This window comes from Taeniopygia guttata, chromosome 5 (genome assembly GCF_048771995.1).
Source record: "Taeniopygia guttata chromosome 5, bTaeGut7.mat, whole genome shotgun sequence".
Taxonomy (NCBI): Eukaryota; Metazoa; Chordata; class Aves; order Passeriformes; family Estrildidae; genus Taeniopygia; species Taeniopygia guttata.
The window spans coordinates 10,972,173-10,993,674 of NC_133030.1; the positions used below are offsets into that span (position 1 = coordinate 10,972,173).

General features: G+C 46.4%; 1 protein-coding gene across 1 annotated transcript in view; it reads right to left on the minus strand.

Annotated features, from left to right (window-relative positions):
* Nucleotides 1-21,502, minus strand: part of ABTB2 (ankyrin repeat and BTB domain containing 2) — a 111,656-nt gene continuing 90,154 nt past the window's right edge. The window contains exons 4-17 of the mRNA XM_030273538.4: nucleotides 16,449-16,601; nucleotides 14,647-14,812; nucleotides 11,523-11,612; nucleotides 10,987-11,088; nucleotides 9,508-9,604; nucleotides 8,722-8,857; nucleotides 7,497-7,723; nucleotides 6,611-6,789; nucleotides 6,138-6,243; nucleotides 5,900-6,002; nucleotides 5,378-5,468; nucleotides 3,558-3,626; nucleotides 3,044-3,157; nucleotides 1-1,791 (exon numbers count right to left, since the gene is read on the minus strand). Coding sequence (XP_030129398.3) covers nucleotides 1,594-1,791; nucleotides 3,044-3,157; nucleotides 3,558-3,626; nucleotides 5,378-5,468; nucleotides 5,900-6,002; nucleotides 6,138-6,243; nucleotides 6,611-6,789; nucleotides 7,497-7,723; nucleotides 8,722-8,857; nucleotides 9,508-9,604; nucleotides 10,987-11,088; nucleotides 11,523-11,612; nucleotides 14,647-14,812; nucleotides 16,449-16,601 — 1,831 coding nt within the window. The 3' untranslated portion in view covers nucleotides 1-1,593. The remainder of the gene's footprint in view (nucleotides 1,792-3,043; nucleotides 3,158-3,557; nucleotides 3,627-5,377; nucleotides 5,469-5,899; nucleotides 6,003-6,137; nucleotides 6,244-6,610; nucleotides 6,790-7,496; nucleotides 7,724-8,721; nucleotides 8,858-9,507; nucleotides 9,605-10,986; nucleotides 11,089-11,522; nucleotides 11,613-14,646; nucleotides 14,813-16,448; nucleotides 16,602-21,502) is intronic.

Consider the following 21,502-nt stretch of genomic DNA (forward strand, 5'->3'; position numbering starts at 1 on the left):
TGTATTTTAAAATTACGTTGTTAATAAAATCCTGGTACATTTACATAAATGACAACATTAATGTACAATTAAACAAAGCATTGTAATATTACAGCAACAAAAGAGGACCTACGTATTTATACAGATAGCTGGAGCAGCTACTTGAAAATACTTTCCAAATTAAAGCCTTCTGTGGCATTTCTCAGTGATAATTTCGACCCCCCTGTATGGCTTTCTGTAATAAATAGGGTTATTTGAGCTGGTGATGTTCAGCAGATGTGTACCTAAAGGACAAAGGGAGTGTGCCCTGACCAACCTGTCAGCTGACTGAAAATCCTTATCCATGCATGCAATTTACCTCTGTGTAAATCCTTTAGGAACAAGGCCATGTCAGATTTTGATGGATTTGCTGGGAGATGCTGGAGTTCCTTCTCCTTCCCTTTATCTAAACTGGGTCTGTGCTGTGCTTTGGAGCCTGGGCCCAGCTGAGCCTCCTCCTTCCACTGTGTTTAGATACAATGGGAATAAATAGTTGAATTTCTAATAAGGAACAAATAGTTCTCCACTGAAAACTTGGTTTCCTCTTCTTCACCTGTCTACAACAAATGGAAGTGTCCTGGCAAATGGTTTTTGGTGGGTGCTTAGCAAAGCTCAGTGGGAATAGCTGGAGGTCTTTCCTTAATCCAAGCCAGCTCCAGAGAGAGAGCAAACCACTGAGCTGGATGTTCTTTGGAGGCCAGGGGAGGCTTTTATTGCTTTTATTGCAACTGGGCAGTTTTTCAGCCTAGTGCCAGCTCCTGCTACACCTGAGCCTTCTACAAAGTGTCTTTTGTGATGTCAGGTCTCACAGGTAATGTTCAGAAACATGCTTTTAAGGTGAAAAAAGTGACTGACTGACACTATCAGACCTTGACAGGGAGAAGGGTACACAGTCTTTTTCTTTCTCCTCAAAATAGATCCAGATTAACAACTGGCACAGTGAAACTGTATTAAAAACACTCAAACCCCCAACTCTCCCCTCCCCTCCCTGCCCCAGCTCAGCTCCTCATATTAGGCTTAAAGTGTGAGTAACTTCAGTGTTAGTATTAATTTCTACTCAGCTTTGAACATACAAAACCTCTCTCTCAAGGTGCAAATAGTTTTGGGGGAAGTTTCTGTCGGTCTGTTGCGATGCACAGACGCAGGTACTACTGAGGGGAAGTATTTGTGTGCAGACAGATGGCTTGTGGGATGGGCTTTAGGATCAGGAAACTCCTCCTAGGCAGCCTTTTTACAGGGAAAACATCTGTGTGGATGAACCTAAGCCCACGTATTAGTGCTGGGCTTAGCTCAATTGCCTCTTTCTCCACAGCCCGGCGCCGTGCTCGTGGCAAGGGCAGCGCCGATCGGTCGCTGAGGCTCAGGCTCTCCCCTTGCACCCTCAGCTGGTGCTTGGGCCGTGGCAGTGTTGTTGGCGTGACAGTGTTGTTCCTGGGGCAGCAGCAGCAGCACAGAGAAGCCAGCTCCCCTCCCTCAGCACGGGGGTGCCTGTTCAGGGCGCTCTCAGGAAGATGCAGAAGGCAGCCAGCCCCAGTGACGCCTCCACCGCGGTTTGCCAGCCAAACCGGGGCTGCCTCACACCCTGGAGGTGACGTACACGGAGTGCAGGCGGCCGGCCAGGGCTGCCTGCAGGTCCCTCAGAGGGTCCAGGCCCTGCACTTTGCTGTTCCTGCCGTAGATGAGCTGCTTGAACGAGTCCTGCTCCAGCAGGGAGCTCATGTGCTTGAGGAAGAAGCCCTCGCAGAAAGAGGCCAGTTCTGGTGCATTGTGAATCTGAGGGAGACAGCAGGATTATTAATCCCTTCTGTACGTCACAGACCTACATGACATCTCTGAGCCTCTCATTCCTAATGCTTTTCTCCTTTTTGTCTCTTAGAAAACATTAAAAGACAGGAGTAACAGTGGAAAAGCACTGAAGACAGGACTTTGATCATTTCTCCTGGTGCTTTTTGCAGGGGGGCATCCAGGCTTTTTTAATTCCTTCCCCTGCTGGCCTGCACTCCAGCCCCTTCCCTTCCTGCAGCAGAGCAGCTGGCTGATGCGGTGGCCAAGGTACCTGTTTGGCTGAGCCACAGCACACAACAACGCTGCTGTGCTGGCAGATGGTGAGCAGGGCTCGGGCCAATCAGGACACGGGTCACAGGACGGGAGCCTCATCCCTACAAGGAGGGGCTGAACGCAGGAGAACAGGAATTCTGCACTCCTGAACCACCACGAGGTGATTTCTGCCTGGGATCTGGCTCCTTTTGCTTCAGGATCAGTAACAAGAGCAATGAAACTCAAGTTCAATATTAAGAACCTCTGTGCACACACAGTCTCTGCCTGGGAATTCTGTGCAAATAATAATTTAAGGAAAAGAACATAATGGCCAGTAGGGAATGCTGTTTCCCCTTTTTACCACTGTACACTGTTATAAATTTTTGGTCTGAAAGAAACCAGCCCAATGTGAGAGAAACTGAAAAGCATCAGTGTATCAAACACTAGACACACAGTGAAAAAAAATCATTACCAGCCCTCTGTGCAGTTTTCTCCTTGTCTTTAAGGGATCTCATCCTGCAAAATTCCAGGAAGGGCAGAGTATGTCTCTGATTTAGTTTATTTGCTACAGAGGTGTATCTGTCACACAACAGACTTTATGCTCCCTTTGGAGCTGAAAAGAGTATTTTCTAGCAGCAGGGGTGCTAGGAAAGGGTTTACTCTCTAGCTGCTATGCTGTGATCTATTGCCCCCGCTGCTCCCAAGATTTGAATCCCTCAAGATTTGCTGATGTTGCTGTATCAGGCTGCTAAGACAGCTTTCCCCTACTCTGCAGGGATCCCACATCCATTTCATCCATGATTGCTCCAGACAAGAAAACACACCGGGGCTGTGCAGGACTTTCCAGCCTGGAGCTGGGAATCATCTCGCTGGTGTTGTGGCTGTGGGGAGTTACCTGCAGGGAGGGTGCCCGCCTGGGGCTTTTAGTTACCACCAGCAGCACACAGGCTGCTCACTGGGGTTCTCAAACTAGGGGGGTTGGACCTACCTTTGCATATTTATAGATGCTGACAGAGTTGTCCATGCTGATGGTCTGGGCACAGAGGATTTCACAGTGTCTCTGGAGGCCGTCCAGCTGGAACAGGCTGGCAGCCGACAGCAGCTATGGGGACAAGAGAGAGGCTATTTGAGATCATGAGGCTTGAAAGGCCTGGGGAAGGCAAACAGGACGGATGATTTCCTCTCTGAAGAGTCTCTGACTTGCTGTTTTAATGACCAAGTCCTCATCAAACAGCAAAAAGGCTTCTCCGTGCTGAAGTGACAGACTGACACATTTCCCCTCTCAGCAAAAGCTCCCTCCACAAGCATATTTGCTCTCCTTTCTGTCACCACGACACAAAACCACCAAGCAGCGATGTTTTGAAACTTTTAAGCTCATTTCCAAGCGTTAAATATGCTCCTGGACTGAATGGGAGCCTGCTGTTAGCTCCTGGATTTTGCCTTTCAACTCTGTTTTATGCCCCAGCGCACTTGGCAAGACTTGGAAGAAAAAGCTCTCTCACCTCTAAGATATCAGTGGTGGGAATTTCCATGGATTCTGTCCCTCCATAGTATAAATACTGCATCAGCATCTGGAATGGGAAGAAGGCCAGGCATGAAGTTATCATAGCAGTCACAAAGGGCTGTTGATGGCTGCGCTCCCCTTCCTGAGCAGACGGGAATCATGTCCCGTGCCGAGTCTCACCTCCACTGGTGGCTTTTTTTTCGCTCCCTGGCGTGGCAAATCTGCTGCTTTCTAACAGTCCTTTTTCTCTTGGGCCCTGAAAAGGGCCCTGCTGGGGACTTTGGGCTGAGGTGACAGCGTGTCTCTGACAACACCACTGTCCTTGTCTGGGATCTGGGCTGGTGAAGCCTGGCAGGCCGGTCACGCGCGGAGCTGCCAGCGAGCCCAGCGTGAGCATCCTGGGGACCTCCCAGCCACTTGCCTCCCCTGCTGGGCTTCTAATCAGCTTCCAGCCCCTCACCAGGCCCGGAGGAAAAGGCATTAATTGTCTGCAGGGAGAGTAAGAGGCAGCTCCTGCTCTTTGATCTGCATGTGCCCACCCCCAGCCCAAGCAGTGTCAGGGAGGGAATGGATCTGGTGTTGGATCACAGAAGTGTCCTGGGTGCTGCGTGGGGCTTGAAAGCTCTGCTTGCCATTCCTGATAGGGCTGGGAACAAATCTAAGCTGCTCCTTGTGAGATTGCCTTATTTGTAGAACAGAATTATGTGAGAGCAGAGCTCTTCCCAGCAGAGGCCTGAGCAGGACACACGTCTCTGGTCGTTCAGCATCCTCCCCCCTACCTGAGCCTGCCTCTCCTTAACCCCTCTGACTGTATTTACCATCAAATTGTGAAATACTTCACTGTTTCAATTATTTCTGATTTGTCTCTCTCCCTTCACTGAAGCACAAGTTTACCTTTAGGAACCTTTTGATGTACAAATGCTGTTAAGGAAGCTTGTTTCAATACTCAGTTACATTTTCTTCTCTATTGGGTCTTGAAGCTGCAAAATTTGGATGTCACCTATCCAACAAAAAACTTGTACAGCCCCTTACAAGCAGAATAAAGATGTTCTCATGGTCAACTTACTTCCTTCTAGTGAGGTAACAGCACTCCTGACCAACAGGAGTGGTATAAAAAGAGAAAAAAAAGCCTCAACCCTTTAGTGAAACAGCTACATGACCTATTCTGCACTTCACATCTCCCTGTTCCTCCACTAAATATGGAAATGTCATAAAAGCAAAGCACAATTTTCAGTTCTGAGCCTTTCTTGACAGAGACACCATTGATTTTTTATCATCTGATTTGAATAATATGAAGCCTGGCAATGCACCTGCTGTAAGTAAGTTACTCTTTGCTTAGCAAAGGGAGTCTTTCCTTAGCAAAAGAGATAGTGAAAGGTGATTTCCTGAAGTGCCTGTGAGGAGATTATCCTGCTCCTATTACTAACACTTGGCAGCACTGAAGTAGCTCTACCTACATACTAACGGGAAAATAGTGTCGTAAAAAGTATAAAAATGGTGTGTTAAAAGTATAAAACTACCTTCCAGTAGAAGACTAATTTATCCTGCTTTATGGAGAAGTCTGCTGCCTAGGAAGAAAATAAGAATATAGACTGGAAGAGTCTGTTTTAAGGCTGGAACTTTGGAAAAAGGGCATTTCAGAAAACTCCTGAAATTCATATCTGTTGAAAGGTACTCCATTTCTACTTGTAATATTATCTAATTATGATATAACTTGTTATCTACTTGTATATTACTACTTGGGTTTGTCTTACCTTCCAAGTGGTTGAGGAAAAAAAATGAAAAAGAATACAGAAAAAGTGGAATTAAGTCTCATACCTTGAAAATGTTGTATTTCATATCGCCGATTTCAACAGTCTTGCTGCCGTGGCCATCGTGCTCTGTTTTATTGGTCATTAGTGTCTTGAACCTGGGAATGGTTTTAAACAGATTTAATTGAAAAGATTTAATTGTATTACTGTGTCACACACTCATCACAAAGAGCAAGGGGAAAACAAAAATCCCTCCTTGTTCTTTGCAAGCTGAAAATCGAAACATTTCCTTTAATTTAATGATGATTAGTTCAGGGACAATTGAAAAGTGTAAACTGCCTGGATCTGATCTAATCCCACCCTGTTATAGGTGGAAAACCCTGTTACTGTACCAAGACCAGAGAAAGAAGCTGCTAACTGCAAATGCACCAAACCAGTGTGAGATTCCAGGAAAGCTGGAGCAAGTGCAGCTCTCCCTGCAATGAAGGAATGGGAAGGCAGAGAATGGCTGGATATGTACCCTCCAACTACCACACGATTTCAGGGATAATCATGGCTGGATTCATTATGCCCCTGCTCAGTGACTCACCTGTTAGATGCAGTAACCAGCAGGACCTTGTGTGCATAAAAGAGCTTTCCTTCCACTAAGAAAGTTACATCAGACATTTCTTTATTGTTCAGAAAGTGAGGATCTGTTGGGTAAATGGACAAAAAAAAGGTGACTTTTCTTTTTAAACTGTTCATGCTTTTCAGAAAGACATCCAAACAAATAAGAAACCAACCCAGCAGCAGCCAAAAGAAGCTCATTGCTCAGGTGAGCACCTTACCCAGCCGAGCTGGCAGAGTCTTTCGGATCTCGGGAATGCTGGGAATGGGGCTGCTGCCATAGCAGTGGGTGAAGATGGATGCCAGCTGCTGGTTGATGGAATCATTCTGTGAGGAGGATGGAACAGGGATCAGCAACTGGGTCCAAATGTGCTGTAAGGGGTCCCCTTACAGCACACACAACTTACACAACTTAGCCCTGCAGGAGTAACCTCCTCACAGAGGGACAAGTTTTAAATTAAGCCAGAATGACAATATCTGTGGAGTTATGGAGGTATAAAGAGCTGTAGAGCTTCCCCCAGGTGTATGTTTGAGGACTGTCTAGGGGCTGTTAATGAATTTAGATAAGTGCTTCCAGGGTCATTTCCATGCCAGAACTCCTAGGGACTTTGCCCAGCCATTCCCTTGCTCCTGTTGTGCACAACAACAAAACCCCGGAACACTCAGCTCTGACAGGTATAAAACTCAGACTTACTTTGCTGGTTTTGAGGATGTCAAACATGAGCTGCAGCCCCTCACTGACCAGCTCCTCGTTGTAATCCTCCTCTTTGATGGTGACAAACTCCCGCAGCAGGGTCTGCACCACGGAGTAGCGGGACTGGGAGAAGGTTGTCCGTAGGGACTCAATCCACACATGGAGCTTCCAGGGCACTCCTGCAGCCACAGGAAAAAGGGACAGTGAAAGATGATTTCCTGAAGTGCCTGTGAGGAGATTATCCTGCTCCTATTACTAACGCTTGGCAGCACTGAAGTAGCTCTACCTACATCCTAACAGCAGATATAGATTTTTATCTTGATATTAAAGGTGACTGAACTGGGTCACTGACAGAGTAAGTGACAAAGGATTGGCAGCAGGATCACAAATTGGAAATTTCTGCTGATTTTTAATGTTCAGAGACTCCCTGTTTTGTTCTGAGCTTCATGGTTAGTCAGAACGACAAAAAAATTTGAACTGAAGTTGTAAGGCTACGTAATGCCACACAACTGTGGTGTGAGGTCTTTCCTCCCAGTTACACACAAGCTTCAAAGTTGTCCCTCTCCTACCTTGAGATCAGTTTTGTTCCTTCATCTTAAACCACTGATAAACACTACATTTTAGATGTAAGTGTCCGGTAGGGAGAGATGCCCCTTACTTTTGATAAGTGGGAACAGAGGATCCAGCCAAGAGTGAGGGACATCCCAGAGCAGCAGGAATTTGAAAAAAAAAAAAAAAAAAATGCAACAACTTGTGAGGAGTCTTGAACACTATAAAATTTAGATTAGATAGCTTTGCAGTTGGGGCTGTTTCTCTTCTAAGTGAGATGGGCAGAAAAGGAAGGTTTTTATGCCTTATGTGCACAAGCTCAGAAGGAAGGGCTCACCCAGTGCCCTGAGCTCCATGGTGATGTCCACGTAGCCATGCTCGGCGCTGTAGTACATGGCCTCCTGCAGAGCCTTCATCCGCGTCTTGCACAGCCGGACCTGCCCCTCGCTGGAGCTGCCCTGGCTGGAGGTGTCACTCTCCACCCCCTCGGCCAAAATCTCCTCCAGGGACAGCACATCCCCCTTGGCCTGCTGGGGCTGGCTCAGGAGCTTGCGCAGGACGTTCCTGTAGAGAGGTTACACTTACTAACAAGGAAATTTCAACAACTCTGACAGGACTGTGGGCATTTGGGATTAGGGATCCAGCTCAGTAAACAGTAATTTCCTTCCCAAAGACAGCTGGCACTGTGGAGCAGCATGGAAACCCCTTGTCCTTCCCTACCGCACCCCTAGAAACTGGTGCCCCTCAGCAAGGGCAGAAACATGGCCCGTACTCCTCACATGGTGGGTTTGTTTGGAATTTCACACGGCAGTTGCAAGAAACAGACTTTCTTGTTTGTGTCTTGTTTGGGGAGTTTGCATCACGGGTGTCCCTCAGCCAGCTGGGGACAGCTGCTCCAGACATTCCCCAGCCCAGCAGGGCCACCCAGCACTCCCTGTGCAGCTGCACTGCCACCAGCCAGTGCTCACCCACACCCCTCCCTGGGGCTAAATCCAGATTATTTAAGGACCCAGCTTTAGGGTCACCCCATCCTATCCTGTGGCAGAACAAGCCTTGGATGTCACTAACATTTCTTCAGGGAACACAGAGATTTCTGGAGAAGCTTGCAAGTAATGTCTTATTTCTGAACAACCACGCTGAAAACAGGGTTGGAGAGCCCAGGCTGGCTGGTTTAGTGATTCACCTTTTGGTTGGCCCTCCAAAAACTAAAGATGCAGACGCCCAGGCTCTGCTGTGAGTTATTCTTGCCACCTCAACCTGATTAGATTCCATCTCAGAACATGAACAGGGATCTCACAACCTTAATTTCATAACCTACCCTTAGATGGGACTTGGTCTGCTGATGTGGGGCATAAAACCAGCTCACTGTCAGTGCTGCAGAGCCAGACCAGCAAGTGTCAGGACACGAAACAACAAAAAAAAGAACTTCGTTCTTGTCAGGAGAGTCTTAACCCCATCTGCTGAACTGCACATGCAGGGGTTTGGGTCACAAAGTCACACAGGACACACAGCAACACCTAGAGCGCAAAAAAGCTGTGTTCTGAGCAGGAGCAGAGCACTACCTGTGGCCATGTGCTGCTGAGTGGCTGAAGCAGTTCATGTCCTCGTGGAGTGACGATGACATCCCGTTGACTTCCAGCATGCTCAGGAGTGGATCGGCGCCCCTGCTGAGCAGCAAGCTGACCAGCTCGTAATTCCCTGGGGAAAAAGGACAGGAACATCAGGGTGGTCCCTCTGTGGAAGCACAAAACACAGGACTGGCAACAGGCAGGACTCCCTGGCTCCATTCCCATTAGATGGAGCAGGGAGTGGTGGCAGGAGATCCAGCACTGGGTGTCACTGGGAGAGGAAGAGGCTTTTTTTATCCCTTCCATAAAGCTTGGAGCAGAGCAAGACAGCCACTCATCTTCATAACAGCACAAGGATAACAGAGAAAGAAACAAAAGGAAAAAAACTGAAACCACTTTGAGGTGAAAAGTGTTGACAAAGATCAGCACAAACTCGTTCACAGAATGCTCAGCCCACTAGAAGAAATGCAGAATTTCTACCTTCATTTAATAAACTAATAAACCAAATTTCTTTATTTAACAGTTATTTTCCCTCAGACTGAATGGAAACTTGTTAATTTTCACATCTGGGTGTCGCTTAGGCCCACAGACATGCCCAGACTAGACAGAGGCTGGTTTATGTCCCTTGACAGTGCTTTGTGAAGGAGTTGGTGCCATCAGCTCTGCTGTGGGGGCTCTGGGGAGGAGTCAAGAGTGGGACAAGTTGGAAAACAGATACTTGCGGCCCATCAGGCTGGTGATAGTAAGAGATGGACAGTGCTGAGGCCACAGGGAGCTCACCTGCAGCTGAGGCCAGCTGGAGAGGGGTCTCAGCGTAGTTGTCCTCCCCAGTGTTCACAGCAGAGCCCTCCACGTGGGCACCAGCATCCAGGAGCAGCTGCAAGGGGCACAGGGAAGACAGGGAGTTGGGAAAAGAGCAATTCAGAAGGACCAAGCAGCCTGGGCTGGTTGTTAGAAAGAAGAATCAGTGGGTTCAGAGTGAGGAGGGCCCATCTGGAGAGCACCACCTCCTTTAAAAAATCTCCTTTATGGCGTGGCTGTGCAATTGGAATCTCCAACTCCAAAGGGCTCTGCAATCAGAGCAGGAAGTGCATCCTAGCTCCATGCTGTGCACAGGAAGCAGGGCTCCCCCAGGGAATTACCAGGCTGGTCATACCTCGTGGAGCCAGTGTAGGGAGGGCTGGCAGCTGCAGGGATTGTCACACAGAGCCTGCTTTCACTGAGCTGCTGTGAGGGAAAGAGCCACCTCCCAGGGGAAGGGGAGAAGGTGACAGGGTGATGGGGATGTTTTATAGCCAGGTGGGGCTGGCAGAAGGCTCTGGAGCACCCAGAGCAGTGCTGGCAGGGGCAGGCAGGGAGGATCAGCTCTGTCGTGTGTGTCCACCAGGATATTTCATGCTTCCACGACTGTGGGCACTGCAGTACTCAACACAAGCTTTGATTCACTTGGCTTCATCTCCTGGGAGAATCAAACTTGTATCTCACACATAAATTAAGGCTGTCCAACCTCTGGAATACCAAAGGCTGCCCGGGCAGTTTGCCAGGTGGAATCTAATCTTTATAATTATGCGCAAATGTACACAAACAAAAGATGAGTGTGTGCAGCTTCCATTTACTTACTTTTTTTTTCTTTTTTTTTTTATTCCTTCCCTTTGAGCAGAACGTAAATTAAATTCAACAGCAATTGATTGTCTGCTCTGATCAGTTTTTCATTCCCCTGGAAGTTTGGGTAGCATTTCTGGGGCTCCACACCATCCTCCTGCCCGCTGTGATAATTCCACAGAAAAGGGAGCAGGGAGGATGCCACAGGCTGAAATCCCACAACAGCTTAAGCCTTGTTCATGCAATTCTCAAGGATTATGAAGGAAGTTACAGATGATTTGCTGCATTAGAGCAGACATCAGCACATACTGGATTTTTGCACATGTAAATTTATAAACCAATTAATATCTACTGTTATAAAGCTCCTGATCAAACAGCCAAACTGCAACCACTCCATGTGAAGCACTAGTTTATTTAAAACCAAAGAAATTATAGTGCAGCACTGTTTTGGGAGCAGTGAGCCTTACAGCAATACTGAAACCAAGGAAAAATACAGAAACATGCCGTGTTTTGTTATTAAGGCCTTGTTAGGAATTGTGTCAACCAGTTTTCATTCTCCTTGTTTTAAACAGCATGCATTTTTTTCCCTGGTGTTTAGGAGGCTCAGGAAGGCTGGGAGCGAGGACCTGCTGGAAGGATTCCTGGCTGGGATCTTACCTGGACCACCGAGATGTGCCCGTGTAACACGGCGAAGGTGAGCGCAGTCCAGTGCCGGCTGTCGGGATGGACCGAGGGGTATCGCGGAGAGGCACTGGGCACCTGCAGCAGGGAAGCAGCACTCATCACCCACTGCAGCCTGCCTGCCTTCCTCCCCTGCCTTCTACAGAACTTCCTCTGTGGGTGACAAGCCCAAGGAATGGGGACTTGGGCCACTTGGAGAACACTGTGACCACCACTCGCTCTGCCCCATCCCCAGGACTCCTTAATGGGCTCATTGGTTTCTCCCTGCGGCAGCTCCTTCCCTCCCCCTCCCCATTACCCTTGCCAGTGCCAATCCTAATTGGAGCCACTGAGTGCTCCAAGAAGTTTTGAAGGTTTTCTCCCCACCCCCACCCAAATCCCTGAAGCGACACTTTCTGAAAGAAATGCCTTTCTTGAAGCTTCCAGGACTGAAGCCTTCAGTTGCTAGGAGAGATTTCAGAACTCTTGTTAGTTTACAACTGGATAGTTATGGGCAGAGGGTGTATACTCACTGGTATATCTAAATTTGCTCCAGCATCTATAAGCATTTGGACCATGGCTTCATCTCCAGCAGCACAGGCGTACATGAGGGGAGTCATACCCTTCAGAAAGGAAATAAAAATAAAAACAAAAATAAAGTTATCTCTCTATCTCTATCAACAGTGACACTGTCATGGACACAGCAAGTTTGAATCTTAATGTACAATGTGTGTGTAGGACAGCACATATATATTTATAAAGCATTTTTGACTTCTATGCAGAGGGGGCACAACTGATATTGGAAAATGACCTGGACAAAACATCACTGGACAAGGCTGAAAGAACACAAAAAGGATCGCTGAAAATCCTAGTCCTGTATTGTCCACAATTCTCCAGCTTTCCCAAGGCTGCCAATAAAGAAATGCCATTTCTTGGCTCATTTGTGGCCAAATGAACTGAAGGCAGAAAGCAACACAAAAATACAGACGATGAATTTATTTGGCAACTTCTCCCCATTGCTAAAATCCTATTTGCCTCAATATTTCAGCATTTCAATCCCATAAATCTCCTTCCCTCTACTTAACCAGCAAACCATGACGGCTCAGAGATGAATTATGAGAAAAATGAGCCTTACTTATGGAGTTCACTCCTGAAGTAGCCAAGGACAGAAAGGAAATGGCCTGGTAAAATCCATTCCTGCTCACATCCCACAGCTTTCCTGCCCCCTCCCCTTAATTATTGCAGGCATTTGAATTTTTTACAGGCAGCATCTCCACAGCTCAGTGTACAATAACAGAGCTTCATCCTTAATGGGAGCTGTACTGTAGAATGGAATTACATGTCTCACACAGGAGTGCTGCTCTTTACTCTGCAAAGGTGTCTTTTCAAGGCAGCCACAACTCTCAGCTTCCTGCTTTGCGGCACTTCCATTGCTGAGGATATTTCTGGGTGAGATATTTTGGCTTTTGTGGGGCTTGGGAGGCTCCACACTCATTATAGACAAATAAACTGAGAATTCAAAATGCAGGTCTGCAGGCACAAAGCCCAGTCAGGGTTCTAAAATTTGTACAGACTTATATTGTCCTTTTTAATATTTTTAATGTTAGTGTTGCACTCCCTGCTTGCTCCTTGCCAAGGGAAGAAGAGATTGTTTTCCTAAACATCTCCAATCCCCTGAAAACAGAGTGCTTGCTGGTGCCCATCAGAACTGAATGCAGGGTCCTGCTCCAAACTCACGTTTCTGAGGGGATGTTCTGAGTTCTTTTCCACAGATTTCCACATACACAAATTGACAAGTGGGTCTGAACATCCTGGACATGCTCACACCCTGGGAGTGGTCAAAATCCCAACCTGGATCTAAAGCCTTTGTATTAAATTATCCAGCAGCTCTAAGTCAATTTTCCCAAGTTTGGGCATGTGGCTTTGTCTTACTCTTTTCCAAAAGGAGCAAAACAAGCTGGTGGCAAAGTCCAGCTTTGGTTTCCTGTTCCAGCTATGGCAGATCTCATTCCCAGAGCTTTAATTTAACTCTGCCTGGGGTGGGCAATGCCACACAAGCACTTGCTTGGACACAAAGCTGAGTTGCTCCAGAGTCAAGTAGAGAATTTCCAAGCAACAATGTCTCTAAAGGGGGCCTATCCTGCCCTTTTTGTTGGTGCCAAAACACCCTCTGAGGGCCAAAGACGGCAGAGCTGCCCCTCTCACAGCAGGGCTGGCAAGAGGATCCCACTCACAGGATGAGACATCAGTGAGTGACAGCAGAAACTTCTCAGACATCCCCAAGGAGCTGCCCACAGGGGTCTCTAGGCTGACAAAAGCCAGACAGCTCCCAGTTTGCTGGCTGGATGAGAGGTAGGGAACATCCAGCAGCGAGAAGTGACAGTCCTGGCACCAGTGTCAGAGGTGTTGGGGCACAGTGTCTCACAATGCAAATCACAAAATAATCTTCAAGAGAATGAGAGGCCTCTGGGCTACAGTAACTGCAAAAACTTATTAAAAAAAAAAAAAAAAAGTAAGTGGGAAAACTTCACAATATAAATCTGCCACCTTAGTCACTTTACTTAAGTGAATATCTATAATGAGATACCCATCCCAGTGACCACAAAGCTCCTGGTACTGGATTAGTAAATAAGGCAACTACACACCCAGAAACATCCAGGAGCAGTTTCTGATATTTGTGTATACATTCACACTTCCCTTAAAACTGCAGGATGGTGGGAAGTGCTATGGAAGATGTGACAGGCTCAGAGCTGGGTCTGAAATGCTACTGCAGTAAAATGCTGGCAGCGAGAAAACCTCTCTACCTGAACATAAACCCTTCCCACTGCTCAATATCCTCTTGTTCCAGAGATGTGACAGCTCATTCTCCTCGCTGTGACAGCTGTAATGAGTGTTTATTTAGGAGAGGTGGCTTTTTTCCCCCCTTTTTTTAAATTAAAACCTAATTCCATGCATTGAATGATGTCCCAGAGGACAGACTCTGCTGTTACTTGATGAGACTGACAGCATGAGCAGAAGCAGCCAGAGACTCCCAGGACTACCAAATCCCTATGGTTCAGTGTAGCTGAGCAGGGAACAGTTAAAAATGGATAAACAGACACATCAGCATGATGGACTATGAGCAAATCTAACACTGACTGACACCAGGCCACTGGGGTGGGGTCTTCAGTGCTGTTCCTTGTATTCCAAACTGCTCTGAGCCTAAAAGTCACGAGACAAAACCACCTTTTGGTCACTCCTCACTAACCCAGCTGGGATTTGGGCTGTTAAGGCAGGGGAGAGTGTCACTGGAAAAGAAATCACTTTGCTTTGACATCCTCTCAGGACATATCAGACTTTCCATTCACTGCCCCTGTGTTAACCTGCCTGCCATCAGTGCCTGAGACAGCCCATCCAAAGAACAGACATTCCAGCTGATAAACAATCCACCCCATGCTCTAATGGGATTTTTTTTGGAGCGGTGGCATGGGAGTGGGGTGGGGAAGTATTTTTCTGTGTTTTAAGGGATGCATTTTCAGCCTAAACCTTGAGCTAGAATTAGAAAACCCTTGGAGAGGCAACAAACACGACCTGGTATTGATTTGCCATGTGGAAAGGAAGGAACGAGCTGCTGATGCAGGGAATTTTGGGGTCGTGAGGGTTTGTTCTGTGGCACACCTGATCATCCATGGTGTTCACCCCGTCGGGGCCCAGTGCATCGATGGCTTGGTTGATCAGATCTGTCCTCCCGCAGTTCAGCATTCGGAAGCCCAGATCCTGCTGGAATTTCTCAGTAGCAGCTTTAGCATCCAGTCTCCGGAAGGAGCTGAAGCAGCATTCAGGTCTGTGAAAGACAAAAGAATTCCTAGATGGTGCCCGTACCATAAGAAAAAAAAAATAAATGGATCCTTAGTCTTTGCTGGGCAAAAAAATATCAAAAATTTTTAAAAGTATATAGTAAAAATAAAATTTAGGCAGGGAACACCCTCAATGCTTTTCCAGCAACTCAGTTGAAGGAAGTGCTTTAACGTTTCTGTGAGGATCTACTAAATCCTTGTCCTTTAGCTGACTCTCAGGACAACTTTTATGTCATCTGGAAGGAAAGGAGCCCAGGGATTACTGTAAATCCTCTGGCTGGCTGCTCAGACTCTTCTGAATTCCAGACCTGGAAGTGTGTCTCCTTCACTGAAGGATCACTTCCCAACTGGAGGCTGGCAATGGGAGCTCAGCTCTTTGATGTTATTTTGGGGTGAATGCCTTCCACAGTACCCGCCTGGTTTCCAGCACAGGCTCTTGAGTGAGTGAGATATCAACCTGCCAAGTTCCTCTGATAAATGAGATGCTTTCAGCACAGCCATCCTCCTCTGGAGAGCCTGGACAGCCTGCCAGAGGCACAGGCCACTCATCACCTCACACAGAAGATTCAGGATGATTCTCATATAAAATCCTACCATAATATTTTTCTAACTGGTATCACAATCTACAGTGTCACCTAGAATAAGACGTAATTACTTTATGTAATAGTAAGAAGAAAGAGAAAAGAAGAATTATGTAAAGGAAAAAAAAAGAAATAAAATGACTCCATTTGAAATCCAGTGAACCTCAGAAAAACATTTTTTTGAAGGGATGGAACTTGCCTTTGCACATTGTTCCCATCCCACCAAGCAAGCCAGGAATAAACAAATAAATAAAAAAATTAAACAAACAAACCAGTTTCAAGATCTTCTTTCTCCCTGAACATGCTGGATACAAAATGACTGCTTTAAAGGATCAAATAATGCAACCTGGAATAGACTTTTTTTTTTTTTTTTTTTTTGCTAGTTTAGATCTTTCATTCAAGCTATCTTAAAAAGCAAGGAATAATCTTGCAATTAAGTCTGAGGCACATAAAGACCCCAAACCCAAATACCTGTATTTCATATTTAACTTTCAGAAACACAAAAAAATCTTTCTGCCCTAGCTGCAGAGTTTGGCCAAAGTTCCTTTATCTCTGAAGTAGCGGAAGGTTAAACATGTATCACTTGTGCAGCACAGCGAGATTTGGCTTCTGGGAAATGTGGAAGTATGACCCTGAAATTAGCTCACTTGGTTAGAGCACAGTGGTAATACTTAAGAGATGGACTTGATGATCCTTGCGGGTCCCTTCCAGCTAGGAATATTCTGTGCCTGAGCACCAGCAGCTCCCACCTGTGGCCCACCAGGCTGGGCTGTGGCATTTCCAGCAGTGGAGGGACTGGTAAGAGACTGAATGAGCTGAGCTGCAGCCCAGAGGGGACTTTCTGAGTTTGTCATCTCTTTAGGAGCAGCAAGTGATGCTGTCCATTAATACTGTCCATTTTTGAGCTGGTGATTGGCCAGCACTGAACCACCACACTAACTTACGACTGGGAAATCTCAACCTGGCAAACCAAAACCGCTACAGGAAAGTTTTAGGAAGCTCCAAGGACCAGAGGAGATTCCCAAAGCTTAAGCCCACGTACTTGAGCTGGCGTGGCTCGCAGTCCAGCCCCGGGAGGAGCAGCCTGGCCGTCTGCCTGATGTCGTCGCTGTCCACGGTCAGGCTGCGCCGGTGCTCGGCGTAGGTGATGGCCACCCTCATCCACTCCATCAGCGGCGGCAGCAGCATGAAGGGGCTGTGAAGGGAGGGGAGAAATCCATCATGGAACAAGGGCTGAGGCTGGAGGACACTTGGTGGGCTCCTGGGTGTGCAAGGGGGAGCCTGGCACAAATAAATCCCACCTGAGGACGGAAACTGGACTGGAAGGTCACACCAATGGGAAGGAGCTGCTCAGGCTTGGTCACCCAAACAGTTTATGTAATAGTTGTGTTATTCTAAATAATCCATAAGATTATTTAGTATTTATTATCATTTTTAGGCTCCTCCACTAGGAACACTAAAAATATCCTTGCCTGTTTGCAACTTCAAACCTTGCTAATTCAGCCCTGCCTCCATTAATCTTTACATTACCACTATCCCACAGCTTTTTGCATTTTGCTTTTCTTATGCAGAGCTCAATCTTGCCCATCTGATCCTCAGTTTTGCTCCCCCGAGCCTCCAGACCACAGAAATGGTGGAACAATGAGGTTTTACTCAATATTAAGGGCTGCAAGGCAATAAAGGAATATAAATAAGTTAATAGCAGCAGCACCAGCTCGTGATTAGCCCCCCTTACTCCTGCTGTAAGAATGAACACAGATAACACTGAGATTACACATTAATGTACAGTTACCATCATACTCTCATACACAACATATCCAGGCTCTCCATATACAGCTAGACTGATCTGTTTTGCTTGATTTTTCCCCAAGGATACCTGCCACCCCAGTGGAAGGCTTGGAAATGCCAGCTGTCATGAAAACACCTCTCCCATTCCTAGTAACGACTTCATTAATGCTGTGGAAAAAGGGGTGGGGGGGAAAGCAAATTAAAAAAAGCGCCTGTCCCATTTAACCATTCGAAAGAAAAGAACTGAGGGGAGAAAGGATCAGTTCCTTTACGAAGTTCAGAGAGGAAAATATATATATGAAGGAATATGAACTGATTTGGGCATTAATGAAAGCAGCTGAAGCCCTAAAAGGCATTTTCAAAGCTGTGCCTGCGTACATGTGCGAGAGCAGGAAGAGTGAGCTGCACCAATCCCGTTAGAAAGCATTTATTCATAATGGGATTTACAAGCAGAACTCCCTTTATCAGGACTTTGAACACCCTTCAGGCTGGAATAACTCCACTCTGTAAAAATATGTGCTGTTCCAATTTTCCCAGTTGCGAGGTGCACCCTGAAACTCTGCCATTATCACTCTACAAACACACCCACTATTTTCCCCTCTTCTCCATCGCTTCCTTTTCTTCTGAGTTGTGAAACAGCATCTACAAAACCAAAGGTGTTTTAAGCACCGGATCCTGGATTGCCCAGGGCCAGGGTGTTTTTAACAGGACATTGACTTTCTCTTGATACCACTTTACCTTTCTGTCAAAAAATCAGAATATCAGGGTTGCTACAATCACCACTTTGAAAAGCACCCAGCAGCTCATCCTTCCCCAGACTTTCTGAAAGGGATGGGATGAATCATTCCAGCTCATCCAATTCAGAGCTGATCGACTTCCTTAAGGGAAGAGCAGGAATTGTCCACAGGCATTTGGGAGATGCCTTTCAGCAAATTCTCTGCTCCAGAGAATTTCAACTCTTATCGTGCCTGGAAAAGAGCCATTCACACTTTTTGAATGCAGGTAACTTAAGAGAGGAGCCAAAATAATTATTTATCTTTTGTATGTACTCAGCAGAGCCTCTAGCATGAGATTCAAAGTTCCACAGAGGTGGTGAGGGCAGAGAGGTAGGCCAGGGAGGTTAAAAGCACCAAAATTAAATTATATTTAGATTGGAAATGCTCAGGAGCACTGGAAAAGCTCATCTTACAAGAGATTCCATCTGCCACCTTTTGTAAACAAAGATTTAGACCACATCCCAGCTTCCCGGACACTCCCATGGTGGGAACACTGCTGGGCAGGGAACCTGATCAAACCCTGATGACTGACTCAGGGCCCTGGGCAGCCAGAACCTCTGGTCAGCCAGCAGCAAATGCCATGGAGTCTGCACCAGAAATAACACCTATCCTGAAGGAATTTCCACTCTGCAGAAAATCCACATGTGCCAGGGTTATAAATGGCTTCCACACAAGCAGACCTTGGATGTGGAAAACTTGCTTAGGGAGGAATGGCAAGAAGAAAGATTCCCCTCCCACCCCCCCCCTCCCCCCGCTTCTGTTTCTTTTTTTAATCTCAACAGATTTTTTCCAAAGGCTTTAAAAGTGACAGCTCAGACTGCCTGATTCTCCTTGTGTCCAAAGGGGAGCAGACTTTGGAATGCAAAAAGCAGTATCAGGAAGAACGTTCTCATCCTGCTGTCCTGATTTTCCAAACCCCACCACTGGCATTGTTGTGCAAATTGGATAAATCATTATTATCCATTATTCTACCGAGGGTCACTATAATGGCTTAAATTGCTATTTTGCTGAAAAAACTGTTTCTCTGCAAAATTTCTAGGTTGAGGATGGGCTTTTTACTCTTTCCCCCTGCTTTTATGCAACTATTTCCTTTCTCTCAACTTGGCCATGCTCTGGCAACAGCTTTATCTTCCTTTGCTCACTGACACTCCACCAGATAAGCAGCATTATCCCAGGACTGAAGCAGAAAGAAGAGGTGCAGTTCAGCTGAATGAAACACCAATGCTGGGTCATGCCGCACTAAGAAAATAAATGAAATTACTAATTTCCTAGAAAATAAAATGCCATTCTCAACCCTGTGGCCCTTAACCTGGGCATCCATCTGTCCCCAAGGAATCACTGATCATTTCACAGTCTGCAGGAGGGGAAGGGGAGAAACCTTCATGGAAAATTAACTGGGAGATGCTGCGAGCTAAAGAATTAATTTCTGTCTCTGTGCTCCTGCCTGTGCCATGTTCTGCCCGGTGCCATTTTCCTCTGGTCTTCCTGACATTTAGAAGCATTAGGCAGCTCATTAAATTCCACACATAAAGTGATCCAGCCTTGGGAAGCTGTCATATTCCAGCAGCATTTCGCTGGGGACACAGACCCTCAGGTTTCTTGGAAGTGCAATGTCACCATGGCTTCATCCAGTTTTTTGCCACTAAGCTGTCTTGCAGTGATGCCAGCATGAACTGGGAATTGCACAGGACTGGGAATGTGCACAGGACTGGGAAGTGGAACAGGAACTGCTCCTCTTCTGTAAACCTTATGAAGGATCACACTGATGTCTGATACTGTCATGTGCTGTCAATATTCCACCCGTAAGTTCTCTGAAATTCCCTCCATCTGGAATTGGACAGCCGCTCTATTCCTGAGGGGATCACCTTGGAGCTGGGTGAGAGTGCTCTGAGAAAGAACACACTTTATTATGGGCTTCCTCCTTCCTTTGAGCTAAACCACTTAGTTTTATTTAGAAATAGCCAAGGAGACCAAGCAGGATTTGGCAGGGAATTTACAGCAAGCTTTAGGATAACTTTTTCCTGGAAAAGGTACCTTCATTAGAATGGCTTTGGACATGACTGGCATGGGGAGAGCACATGTAGCATCTTGAGGAGAAGCTGTGGGATCACAGACTTTCAGGGATATCCATCACAAAGAAATCATTCCCCAAAGTGGGAGCTTCTGAGGATTTCTAGGAGCACTGGGATCAAGATATTTTTGGCAAAAGGAAATTAACTGTATGCAAAAAGGACTGCACTCCAGGGGAGTTAGAAAATCACATGATCCTTCCTCTGCTTTGAGCACCTGCTAACTCAGGTGAAGACAGTGGGTTTTCCCACAGAAAACAGCCATTCTATCACATTCCTCCCCCCTGGCTGTGCCCCCAGGAGGATCCAGTGACAAGACTGCTGAGAAATCACAGACTCATAGAGTGGTTTGGAGTGGGAAAAGCTCATCTTGTTCCAACCCCCCTGCAATGGGCAGGGACACCTTCCACTAGCCCAGGCTGCTCAGAGGCCCCTCCAACCTGGAGGGAAAAAGGAGGAATAAAACATTTTCCCTGCTGCCCCACCTCTTCTCTGCTGTTTTTCATTTTGCCTTCTGCTCTGCTACAGCAAAACAAAGCAGGAGCCAACGGTGACAGCAACAGCAAAAAAGAAAAACTTTGTTCTTCTAAACAAGGCTCTCCTTCTTCTAAAGCAGGAAAGAAAACGTTGTCCTAATGGAAGCAGGTGGGAATGGCAAAAATTCACCTCCCTCCTGGCTGCCTGAGCCACACAGGCACAGTCTCCCATCCTGCCTGTCCCCAGGCCTTCTAAATGATCTGAGTGAACTAAAGCACGTGGAAATCTCACAGTATTTATGGTCAGAGTGGGGTAGCCCATGGTAACCCCTCATATCTGACTTACAGGAACTATACAGAGGCTCCTGGGGAGAAGAATCCCAAATCTTTACAGATCAGTGTGGGGTTTTAAAAGGGACTAAAAAATAAAAAGGAAAGGTTTTCAGTGCAGTGAGCTAATGTTTAAATTTATTGCTGGAATCAAACACTGTGGCTCAAAGTTACTCAGATGGAAAAACCCCAAGGATGGCAACAGAGTCAAAAAGAAATCAGAGTGAAGTCTCATTACTTGGAGAAGGGAAAGGATTCTGAGGCAAGATAGAGTATCCAAAACTCAAACCATGGCACACTGATGTGGAAAAGATGGCATATTTACAATTTGGATTCTCAAACATGAAAACCCCTCTTCAAGCAGCAGGGATAAAAAATATATCCAGAGTATGTAATTATATGTGAATAGAATAACAACAGAGATGTTGCTTTAGAAGAAACACAAAATTGTTACTCCAAAATACAATCAGCTTCAGACAGGAGCTATTCCTCACAGATTTAAAAGTATTTTACAAAATTTCAAGAACTTCCCACATTTACAGGAGAAAACAATAGGAATTACCAAGCTGGGCCCTATTCAAGGATCATCTCAACATGTGCAACATCTTTCAAGGCAGATAGCCCAGATCCTTACAGAAAAGGAAGAAGAAATTTAAT